General features: G+C 46.0%; 1 protein-coding gene across 1 annotated transcript; it reads right to left on the bottom strand.

The window, feature by feature from the left end:
* Window positions 1-721: 721 nt before the first annotated feature.
* On the bottom strand, window positions 722-11,942 carry WDR87 (WD repeat domain 87). Its single transcript, XM_008063037.1, has 6 exons — window positions 11,818-11,942; window positions 10,461-10,631; window positions 7,211-10,086; window positions 6,479-6,750; window positions 4,788-6,120; window positions 722-4,703 (listed from the first exon to the last, which is right to left on the bottom strand). The coding sequence occupies exons 1-6, from the start codon at window positions 11,890-11,892 to the stop codon at window positions 722-724; spliced, it is 8,709 nt and encodes a 2,902-aa protein (XP_008061228.1). The 5' UTR covers window positions 11,893-11,942.
* Window positions 11,943-12,352: the final 410 nt, after the last annotated feature.

The raw sequence follows: 12,352 nt of genomic DNA on the forward strand, positions 1-12,352 counted from the left end.
TCACCAAGTTGCCCAGGCGGGTCTCGAACCCATGGGCTCAGGCAATCCACTCACCTCGGCCTCCCAAAGGCACGGGATTACAGGCTGAGCCACTGGGCCCGGCTGAGAATTTTTTCTTTATTCCGAGGATTTCCTCAACACTCACTATGCCTGCTGTCTGAGACTCAAGCCCTCTGCATGCAGAGTTAAAATCAGAGAAATAGTGTTAGCCTCACTCCAGGCCCCCAAATACTAAGGAGCAAAATGCTGAGTCTTCTGATTCTAAAACCCGTTGTCTTTCCAATATGTCATATCTCTTACATTAATGTCAAACATACATTAGTTTTCTGCCATGCACTTTCCTTCCTATAGTTTTTGGGGGAGGGTGATGGGAAGAAGGAAGGAAGAGTACAAGGACAGACTCTTCTGCCTCAATGGTTCCACGTGGTAAGCACTGCCAGTTTGGGGGAAGTTTTTCCACCTTGGAAGTATGTATCTAGCTTCCCTAACTATTTTCCTGGAGAACCAAAGTTTGGGGAAAAGGGACTCATCAAAGTGCTTGTTGCAAACAAGGACCTCCTCTTTATTTCACATGTGGAAGCTGGTTTCCAGAGCTGAGAAGGGAAAGGGCTTTGATCCAGCCCTTCCTCTGTGTGGGCCCTAGAGATGAAAGTCTAGGTTCTGATAACCAGGCCTTTCTCCAATTGGGAATGAGAAATCCCGACCACCAGTCAGTCCCAATTTAGGGAGTGGGAGCAACAACGTGGGACAATTCTTTGGTGAGATGAATGTCAGCTTGGGGCAGACTCTTCCAAGCCAGTTCTAAGATCCCATACTGGGCAATGCCCAGGGGAAGCAGAGTGTGCACGTTGTTTTGCCCAGGGAGGGGTACCACATTCTGGAATTGCTGAGGGCTTCCAGGACTATGAGAGCCACCACAAAACAGGCAGTAGAACAACCGCTCCCCAGGAACTAGCTCCGTGGCCTTTAGGGCCTCTTTGTAGATGATCTCTTGAGATTGCGGTTCCTCTCTCATTAGCAGCTCCTGAAGCAGCTTCTGGATTTGGGGAGACTTCAGTTGGTACAGGTCCATGAGCTGGTAGAACTGTTCCATCCAAGCAGCACTGTCTTTTCCATATCGCTGCTGCAGCATCCGCAAAACATAGTACAGTGCCACAAATGTCTCCCATAAAGGCACCTGTTCCTTTGTTTTAGAGGCGGTCTGTGTCTTCTTCTCCAACTTTGGCAATTTAGGAAACCTGCCCCAGAAGTCCTTTTGAAACATCAGTGCCAGGGTTTGTTTTTCCACAGAGGCATGAGCATCTGGGAAAATGTCTCTCGCGGCAGGGTAAAAATGTTGCATAGCCATCTCTTTGCGAGTAGTGGATATCTGCTGGGCCCGCTCACTTCTGTAAGGCTCTCCTAGAAGATGCCAATTGATAGCCTTTAGGTCTAGAATCCTCTTGGTAGCTAATGAGGACTTCGGTGTGGGGACAGCCAAAGGTTTTAGCCAGTCCTCTCTTTCCTTTGTTTTTATAGGAGGAATCACTTTCAGGTGTTTTGGACTCACGGACTCCTTACTGGGTTCTGAGATCCTTGTGTGTTGTGAGTCCAGGACCTGCCTGTGACGGTACACAATGGCTTCAAGTGTGGCCAGATGCAACCAGTCTAAGTTTCCCTTTGAGGTGAGGTCTTTGAGGAGGTGGCACAACCTGTGGAAACTATCCCTAGAAAGCTGTTCTCCTGCTTCCATCTGTTCTAGGGCATAATTGATCCAATCTTCATCTGAGAGGCTTACATGTGGATATTGTTCCTCAGCCAGTCTTTGAGAGGGAGGGAATTGTACCTCAGGCTCTTTCCTCAGAGATGGATGCTGCTGCAAAAACCACTTCCACTGAGTAACTGGTGGTTTGTGTTGGAGTTTCCGAGCTTCCATGGTCTTCTTAAATATGTGGGACGTGAATGGGTACTTGAAGTCTTGTTCTTGGGACTCCAAAACTGTATCCAAAACATGCAGAGGTATGGACTTATATTTCTCCAACAGTTCTCTTTCTTTATCGATAAACCTTGTCCCTGAGAATTTCCTGGATGTCTTGAGTACTGTGGCCTTGCTGTCTTCCCAGGATATTTCTTTTGTCAACTCTGGCACTGATGTCTCCTTTTCCATCTCTAGAGCTACTGAGATCAGTTTACTCAAAGGGGTTTTTAGAACTGTCGATTTTATAGGCCTGCCTCTGATGTGAAGGACTTCTTTTCCGATAGAAAGTACTCTTTCCCTTTGTCTTAGCTCCTTTCTCCTCTGTTCTTGTGTCTTAAAGGGTTTTTCTCTTTCTAAGATCTCTTTTTCCTTGTCCACCTCTTCTTCCAGGGAGCTTCTTTCCTCTTCCTCTTCCATCTCACTCAAACTTTCTCTCTCCTCCTCACTCATTTCTTCCTCCTCCTCAAACACTTCCTCTTCCTGCACTTTCTTTTTCGTTTTCTTCTCCTCCTCCTCCTCCTCCTCTTCCTTCTCCTCCTCCCCTTCTTCTTCCTTCTCCTCCTCCCCTTCTTCTTCCTTCTCCTCCTCTTCTTCCTCCTCTTCCTCCTCCTCCTTTTCCTCCTCCTCCTCTTCTTCCTCCTCAGACGAACTCTCTTGCTCTAGTTCATCTAACAGACTTTCCATTTCTTCAGAAAGGCGCTCTTCACTTTCCACCTCCGCCACTTGCCTGGAAAACTTTTCCTTTGATGTATCATCTTTCTTTGCCTCTTTTCTCTTTCTCCACCTTCGTTTAAGGAAGGGGATTCCCTTTTCTTCTTCTTCTTCTTCTTCTTCTTCTGTTACTCTTTCCTCTTCTTCAACCTGTATGACTTCTCTTTGTTCCCTGGCTAATCTGCTGTCTTCCTCGGTCACTTTTTCCTCTTTGCTGATCATTTTTCTCATTGCTTTGGCCAGTTTTCTCTCCTTATGAGCTAATTTCTTCTCCTCTTTGGCCATTTCTGATTGTTCCTCAGACAAATCCCACTCTCTGATATCAAGTTTATTCTGTTCCTGGCTCAGTCTTCTTTCCTTAACAAAGAGTGCTCTCCTTATCTTTGTCATAATTAATTTTGCCTCAGTTAATCTCCTTTCATCACTGATGAGTTTTTGAAGTAACTTTAAGGTTCTGTTTACTTTTGTTGGCTCCTTGGAAGTGTCCCCCATTTTTTTAGCCAACTTTTGTATTGCCTTAGCTAACTTCCTTTCTTCCTGGATATATAATCTCTGTCCTCTAGTAAATTCCAATGTTTCCTTGGCAATGTCCTTTCTTTCTGAAGCCAGGATCCTATCTTCATGTATCAATATATTTTCCTCTAGTGACAATTTCCTCTCAGTTAATTCTCTTTCTGCCTCCGTCAGCTTTTCCTGTCTTGAAGCTTCTTGAGTCTCTCCCTTGGAGAAAGTTTCCTTTCCCTCAACCAGTCTCATCTTCTCTTGGACCAATTTCTTCATTTCCAGGTTCAGTGCCTTTTCTTTCTTAGCAATATCCAACTCTCCTCTGAGCAGTTTCCTTTCTTGGAACATTGCCTTCTTCTCCATAGCTAATTTCATTTTTTCCTGAGCTAATGTCTCCTGTTTCTCAGCCAGACTTTTCTCTATTTGGGCCGTTTTTTTGTCTGCATCAACCAGTTTCTCCTTCTTCTGAATCACTGCCTCCTTTTCCTGTGTCAGCTGCTTCTCTGTCTGAACCAGCTTCTGCTTGTACATCTTCAATGTCTTCTTTACTTGCACTAACTGCTGTCTGCTATGGATGAGTGCTTCTTTTCTATAGAGGAGGCTCTCTTTCCTCTGAGCCAGTTTTTCCTTCTCCTGAGCCAGAGTCTTCCTTTCCTGAGCCAGATTATTCTCCTTCTGGGCCAGTATCTTCTTGCTCTTTGTGAGTTGTTCATTGTCCTGGACCCATTTTTCCCTTTTCTGGGCCAATTTCTCCTTGTTCTTCATCAATTGCTCCCTTTTTCGGGCTAGCCTTTCCTCTTCCTCAGGCATTTTTTCTCTGGCTTTGGCCAGTTTCTCTGCTTCCTGGTTCAGCAGTTCTTCTTCCTGGACCAGTTTTTTCTCTTCCTCAGCCAGTTTCTCACCTTGCCAGACCAGTGTCTTCTCTTCCTGAGCCAGTCCTTCCTTTTCCTCAGTCAGTTTCTTCTCTTTCTGATTTAGTTCCTCTTCTTTCCAAGCCAGTTTCTCCATGTCCCCTTCCAGCCCCTCCAATTCCTGGGCCAGCTCCTTCTCTTGCCTGTCCAGATTTTGCTCCTTCTGGGCCAGTTTTTTCACTTTTGAGATCAATATGATTTTTACCTCAGCCAGTTTCCCTCTTTTCTTTGCTAGTTTCTCTTCTTCTCTAGTCACTTTCTCCAATTTCTTGGCCAGTTTCTTCCTTGTCTGGGCCAATTTCTCTGCTTCTTGGCTTAGCTTCTTCTCTCTTTGGGCCAGTTTTTCCTCCTTGTGGGCAAACTTTGTCTCTACCTGGGCCATTTTCCCATCTTCCTGGGATATTTTCACATATTCATGGGCCAGTTTTATCTCTTCCTCGGCCAGTTGTCTTTCTATTTGTGCAAGCTTCTCTTCTTCTGCTGCTAATTTCCCCTCTTCTTTGGCTTGTTTTCTTTTAGCTTGGACTTGTTTTCTCTGTCTTCTGGCCTGTTTGTGTTCTTCCTGAATCATCTGTCCCTGCTCTTCTGTGACAAGCTGCTCCTCTTCTTCTTCCTCTTCCTCTTCTTCTTCCTCTTCCTCTTCTTCTTCCTCTTCCTCTTCTTCTTCTTCTCCTTCTCCTTCTCCTTCTTTTTCCCGCTCATAAGACACTTCTTCCTCCAAAGACAATGCTTCCTCATCCTTGGACCGTTCCTCCTTGGAAATGGATGACAGCATATTTTCCCAGACCTGTTTCCACTCATCCCATGTCAGCTTCCTCTTGTCCCCCTCCAACGTTTTGTCATCTGGGCGTTGCTTCTCTTCAGTCTGGTAGAGTTTTTTCGCTCCCTGAAGACGTCTCCTATCCCAAGCTTGTTTCCATTTGTCCCAGGATATCTTCTCTTGGACCTGGTTCCACTCATCCCAGGACGTTTTCCACTCTTGCCAAGACAGCTTTCTCTCAGCCATAACTGGTCTTCCTTCTTGCTCAACCACTTCTCCCCCTGGTTTGGCCACTTCCTTCACTTTCTCCCTCATCTCTTTCTCTTCTTTGGTCTTCTCTTTTTTATCCACTTTTCTATCCTCCTGGCCTGCTCTCTTCTCTTGCTTAGATGACTTCTTCATGGATTTCTTCTCTTCTTTCTTGGATACTTGTTTTCCTTTGATTAGGTCACCTGGTTCTAGAAAAATAACTTTCCTTTTCTTGCCTTTTTTTGAAATCACTTGAGTTTCCTCAAAGTCCTGCATGCCTCTTGATTCCTTTCGTTCTTGGCCCTCTTCCTCGTCTCTAACCCCCTTGTCCTCTCTCATTGCTTCTTCATAGATAAGAATTGGTTTCTCCTCTGGCCAGGCTACCTCCCAGTCAAGGTCCTCAAGAAGAACCTCGCTTTCTTTCTTAAACAGGGGGCAGATCTCCTGAAAGAGTTCCCAGCTGGGGTGCCGATCTGCCAGCATCTCCTGAGCTATAGTCACTAGCTCAGTGTTCACATCTTCTGACATTTGTGTTTGGGAACCAGATATCCTCAGGGTCATAAGACGACAGAGATCATTCCTCCATGATGAGCCATCTCCAGGGGTAGTTCTGTGTCCAGCCATTCCAGAGGCACCCCGCCCTTCAGCTTTAACCCTTTTCATAATAATCGGCTGGGGTTTTTTAGGAGGCAGAGGTTCCTCGATTATAACTTTGGCTTCTCTCTTCTTCTTGCGCCTCTTTTTGGGTTTCTGAGTTGTTGCTTTCTTACCTCTTTTGTCACGTATCTTCCTCAGCATCTTCAAGGTCAGTGCAATGGTCTCCTTTGAGACATCTTCTTCTAAAGGTTCAGCATCTTTTGAGACCTGTATTATACTGGAGACTGAAGACTTTTTGGAATGGATGAATGTTTCTTCCATCTCAATTGGTACAGCTTCACTCTGATCACTTTCATCCTCTAAGGGAACCGGTTCTATGCCAGTCTGTTTAGCCTCTTTGATCTTCTTGAGAGCCCGCAACCATTTTCGGGCTGTAGGGAAAATCAGGAGATGGAGATAAGGAAATATAGAAAGCTAAATGAAACCCTTCCCAATATCTGGTGTGAGCTAAGAGGAACACCATAATAGAAGTAACAACAGAGAGGGCTAAGGCCTTTAAAAAAAAAAAAATTCTCCTTGCTTTATTCCCAGCTCCCTGCTCCAAATCCTTGAGAGACAGGCCTTGGAATCATCCTGAGTTTAAATGGGTCCTTCCTAGGAGAGTTCTTTTCTATGACAAAGATGTTTCCACTTCTCTCTCTTCCCACCTGGTGTCTCTTGACTCACTTTAACCCTAACTATCCTGCCTCTTAGGAAACTAAGGCTTGGACCAGATCACCCTTTACATACTGTGCTTTTTGGGCCCTGCTCGGCCCCGTCTTTGGCCTTTGCTGGGCTTGAAGGTCACTTCATAGTCTTCATAAACTGTGGAATCTTGCATGAAAAAGGGCTTAAGTTCAGAAGCCCTGGAAACATCTAAAGAAAAATAAGGCTTTTCATCTCTATGTGACAAGGTCAGGTCTTCATTCAATCGCTGCTCTACTTGAGAGTTAAGGATTTGGAGATCTGTGGGCCGCATGCCCAGCAGATGGTCCAGGGATTCCTCCCCAATCATCTCCTGCCTATGAAAGTCAAAGAAGAAGGACTGTGATGAATCAGGGACAAAAGGGAAAACAGATGGGAAAGAACTGCTGTGGAACAGGTAGGGGGCTTGACAGAGGGGCCAAGAAAGACAGCATATTAGAAGTAAGTGATAGCCAAGAAGAAATAAGAAGTCTAGGAAGTCAAGATGGCAACGAATTGAATGATCTATATGGGGAATTCTGGGGTAGGAGAAAAGAATGAAAAGTGAGACTTGAATAGGTAGGGAACAGAAAAGAACAGGAAAAGAAGTGGAGAAAAGAGTGAACAGTCAGCAGACTGTCAAGGACAGTCATCTAGGGATGGAAAAAGTTTATAAAAGAAAGTCAGGAACAGCTAATGAACAGGGCTGAAGAGATAGCAAAGGAAGAGAAGAGGAAAGTGGGGAATCGGGAGAAGAAAATCAGAAGCTGGTAAACAATTCAAGAAGGTACAACTTACTGCATCTCTCGGAAAATATCTTGTTTCTGGATCAATTGTGAGAGTAAGGTCCTAGAGTGTATTCCAATGTCTGCCATAAGGTTTAGGGCCTTATTCCTCACTCTTTCGTCCTTGTCCATTAATCCTTGGGCCAGAGGGATGGCAAAAAGATGAGTAATAAATCCTAGACGTTTCAGCCCTTCCCAGGCTAGTTCTCGGATCAGTGGGTTGGAATTGGTTGTTTCATCCAGCAGACGATGGGCGGTCTCAGAGCGCAGGGCTGGAGACACCTGATATGAAGCAAAGATTTGCCCTAGTGCACCAATACAGCATTGGAACTTCAGTGGGGTAGCATGGATCATAATGTTGAGGATTGTCTCAATCATGCTGTTAATAGCTAGTTCACTCATTTTTCTTCCCAGCCAACTGCGGTTTGCACCGTCTTTGAGGATACTATAGGTTATATCCTTGGATAGTCTCGTTCCTATAAAGTCTCTATCCTCCTTCTCCTGTAAATATTCTACCTCACTTATAGCTCTGGCCCTTCTGTTCCAGAAGAAAAATTGTAGAGACTTGTCCCATTCCAGTTCCCGCTGGGGTGGGTGCAGGTTGCACTGCAGGAATATTGGACTGCCCTCTGGCCACAGACGGGCACGAATCACTGAGTTGGGGATATAGCCGTCGGGGGCAAAAAGCCATTCCCGCCCAAGACCAAAGTAGTATTGCAATATCTGATAGGGATTGAGTCCATCCCAGGTAGTCAGCTTTAGCTGGGGAGGAGTCACATAATGGGAATGGCGAGGTTTGCTCATACGCATCCCATCAGTTTCCACCTCCCGTAAAGTATCACGCATGGAGGCACTCAGTAACACTGGGTCCCCTTCCTCGTCTTCTATGACATGTGGCACAGAATGGTCAAAGGCAATGGCCCGGTTATTGACAAGGCTTTCCAGACCCACTAATTCCTGTTGCCCTTGACCAAGGTAGACGTACTTGGGAACAAACATGGTCTCAAAGGAGAAGAAGAAGCTTGGCATGAAAGGCTTGGGGACTTCTAGTACTTCATCTGTTATGCTCACAATGGAAAAGTGAGCCAGCACGGTCGGGGGAAGCAATTTTAAACAAGACACCAGATAAAGACTCTGGTTAAAAGTCACAAGCAGGTCACCCCGGTCATTTGCAAAGCACAGTGGGCCAAAGTACAATGATGAGTCCAGCATAGCTATGAGTCTACCATGGAAGTCCCAGACCCGAACAGAGCCATCAGCAGCACCCGTGACTAAAAGACTCAAGGACAGACAGACATCAAAGGATGTGATGGCACACTGGTGCAGAGGCAACGTTTCCATGAACTTCAAGCCATCCTGTGACCCAGAGGACAGAAAATCACGGAACTTCCAGAGACGCAGGCAGTTGGTCTCTGTGATGGCACCCACAGACTTGGGCAAGAGCATCAAGTGTTTAAGGTGACAGCTGCTGAGAATGCTGGCAAGGGGCTGCAGATGTACTTTGGTCCCCTTAAGCACAGCTTCTGACAGGTGTACATAATCATCCATTCCATAGGAACACAGTAAAGAGTTTTCTCGGGCACCAAAAAGCCCTCCAGTCAGTGTAGAGAGTGCCAAGACAGCCCCAAAGTGCATTAATTTCTCTATTCGGGCACAACTGTGCTGGGAAAGCACTCTTATCAGACCACTCTGGTGCCCAGAGAACACCAATCCTTCGAGACCCCGCCCCAGGTTGAAATGCCCATAAGCCAGGCATTGTACAAAGTCCTGAGTATCTGGTGAGGTGCCTAAGAGATACTTGGCTGGGCAAGGGCAGCGGGTTGTATCAAATACCAGCACCTCTGAGTTGCCTGTGGCCACAAAGAGCTCCTCTTTACCTGGGTCATAGGCCCAATCCACAGCCTGGTCCAGAATTGAGAAAGGCCAGGTGATAACCAGGAGATTCCCTGTTAATGGAGAAACAAAGCGCAGCAAGCCATCCTCTGTAGTGCACAGGATCCGGAACCAGTGATCTCCACAGCGGATGCGTTGCACCTGCTGGGGAGCAGAACCACAGACATGGAAGAGGCTATAGATGCAGGGCATATGGCGCAAGGAAAAGCTATAGGTAGTTTGGCAGAAGAAGGTAGTGCTGTCAATAAACTGGAGTCGGTACAGCTCCTCACCAAGTTCTAGACGCCGAAGCAGGGTCCCCGAAGTAAGGTTCCACTCCTTGATTAGGCCATCACTGCCAGCTGTTAGCAGGGTGTGGGCCTCTGGCCGGCTGCGGATACATCTAACTACTGAGTAATGAGCCCTGAAACTGTGGAGGGGCTGCCCCTGATTGAGATTCCATACTTGAATTTCTCCAGCTTTGTTCCCAGCATAGAGAAAGCCCTGATCAAAACAGGTGTAACAGCAGGTGATAGAGGAACCGCTGCGGGTGGAAAGGAACTTCTTCGCCTCTCCCAGCTGGCCCTGGCCCCGGCGCACAAGGACTCTCACCACAGTCTCACACAGGGCAAGGAGGGAGCCATTGGGGCCATTCAGCGTGATGTCCTGGACAAGTTCATCACCAGGCATGGAAACCACATGGGCTATTTGGAGGCCCTTGCCACTTCGCTCAATGACCCATGTGACCACCGCACCCAGGGTGCCAGAGAGGAGCATCTTCATTTCCGGGTCATAGCAGAGGCAGCTGACATTGAAGCGGCAGGGTACTACACTCAGGGGCTTGAATGCCCGAAAGTGGTCCCCAAAGAGCCGCAGGATCATGTCGCCACAATAGGCCACAAGGATATGAAAGGAACCTGTGTGGACCATGGACTGGATAGGCGGCAGTCGTTCAGTCATGGAGAATGTTTTCTTCTCAACCATGTCCTCAGTTTTGCTTTTTATCCATACTACAGCCTGGAAGAGAATAAGAGAAATTGCCTAGAAAAGATAGTAGAGGAGAAAGGGACAGAATATTCAGTTACTTTCCCATTTTGTGCTAAAGAGGACTTGGAAGACTCCAGAGTGATCTTACCCCTGGTGAAGGGAGTTGGAAATATGGTAGCAGCAGGAAGACTTGGACCCGTTCCCTAACCATGGCCTACTTTAGGGGAACCATAAAGTCTACTCAACAGGGAGACTATAATTGGAGAAAGGATGAAGTAGGGGAATCCTGGATCCACGTGACATTCATTCAAGGAGTATATCTTCATTTGTCAATCTTGGTTAAGAGCTATATGGGCGTGGCCTTTGGAGAATGGGCTAAAGAGAGGAGGAAAAATAAGTTTTACCTGTATTTCTCTTGTGTTTGGTATCATCCAAGCGAGGGAAGCAAAGAAGTAAGCATCAGTGAAATAGTGGCATATTAACGGCATATTTTGAGGACAGCGAGACTCTTTGAATAGTATCTGGCACCGGTCACTCAGCACAACTAGGTCATTCTTTGGGTCATCTATAGATTTCTGGGGAGAGACAAGGGATAAACTAAGGTGCCAGGGCACACTAAATATATTCTCACACAAGTCACAATTGGAGCAGTTCCCGAAGTCATACCTCCCACCCCAAGGACTACTCCTGTTACACCCACACATGCACAACTTATCACCTGTGGAACAGCTATACTTCACAAGCATGTAAGAAATCCCCCAGTAAACGAGGGAGTCAAACTCTGCAAGACCTAAATGGACAAATGTTATAGTATGAACACAGGGGGAAGCGGTGTTCTTCTCAACATGAAGTTAGCCACACCTGTCCTCTAACATTCTTCCTTGTGTCTAAAAGGTACCTGTATCATTAAAGACACATTTAACAGATTACCCAGGCAAGTACATCACTTTATATACACATATAACAGGGCATCCAGTGCAACTCTCAGTTATTAAAGCTTAAAGCTCAGTAAGTAAGACTCTTAGGAACCCTATTTGACCTTTAAATTTGGCAAAGGACCAGCACATATGCAATATATATTATTCCACAATAATGAAACATGCACACCTGGGATCCTTGTATGCAGTGCCAACCATAGCAAAAGTGAGGTTGGCAAATATTCTCTCTGGTTGTCTTCTCCCTTAGAAATCTCTTTCCAGAAAATTAGTTTATCTGACAATGCTCCAAAGTATTCACACCCCACTATCAAAATATCCTTGTCTATATACTCATGAAATTGATGACCTACTAAGGTGACAATTGTCTCTTTTTTTTTTTTTGGAGTTAGGGTCACTCTGTCACCCAGACTGGAGTGAAGTGGTACGATCATGCTCACTGAAGCCTTGAACTCCTGGGCTCAAGTGATCCTCCTGCCTCAGCCTCCTGAGTAGCTGGGATTATAGGTGTGCACTGGCTATTATTTTATGTGTGTATATATATTTTTTTTTTTTTTCTTTTTTTTTTTTTCTGTAGAGATGGGGTTCTTGCTTTGTTGCCCAAGCTGGTCTCGAGCTCCTGGCCTCAAACAGTCCTCCCGCCTCAGCCTCCCAAAGCATTGTAGTTATAGGCAGGAGACACTGTGCCTGGCTGACAGTTGTCTTTATGGTCTACCTTGTTTGCTTCCTGCTCTCATGGACAATTTGTAGCTATTCTGAAATGCTCATTACTGTAAGATAGATAGAGGCTACCCCATAACATGTTTGTGTCTTACATATACATTACCTTGCTTTCACGTATGATGTCATTTACAGAGCATTTAAAATCTTTCCACAGGGGAATGAGTCTAGGGGACGACATCACCTTGATTATCCCTTGGTCCTCTCAGAACTGTCGCTTAAAAATCTGTGGGAATCAAAAGGAGGCTGGCTTAGCCACTACTACTGTTTGAGGAGCTAGGAGTCAGAATGCAAGAACCTTGAATTCATATTTATCAAACACCTTCTGAATGTTAGAAACAATGTACAGGATATACTTTCTTTTTTTTTTTTTTTTAATTAGAGTCTCACTCTGTCACCCAGACTGGAGTGCAGTGGCCGCTCCTGGCCACTGCATCCCGACCTGCTGGGCTCCGGCGATCCTTCCACCGTCAGCCTTCCAAGTAGCCAGAACTACAAGTGCGCGCTACCACGCCCTGCTAATTTTTTGATTTATTGTTGAGATGAGGTCTCACCAAGTTGCCCAGGCGGGTCTTGAACCCGCGGACTCAGGCAATCCACTCACCTCGGCCTCCCAAAGTGCTAGGATTACAGGCTGAGCA

This window comes from Carlito syrichta, unplaced genomic scaffold (assembly GCF_000164805.1).
Source record: "Carlito syrichta isolate Samal-C Ts95f unplaced genomic scaffold, Tarsius_syrichta-2.0.1 Scaffold306485, whole genome shotgun sequence".
Lineage (NCBI taxonomy): Eukaryota > Metazoa > Chordata > Mammalia > Primates > Tarsiidae > Carlito > Carlito syrichta.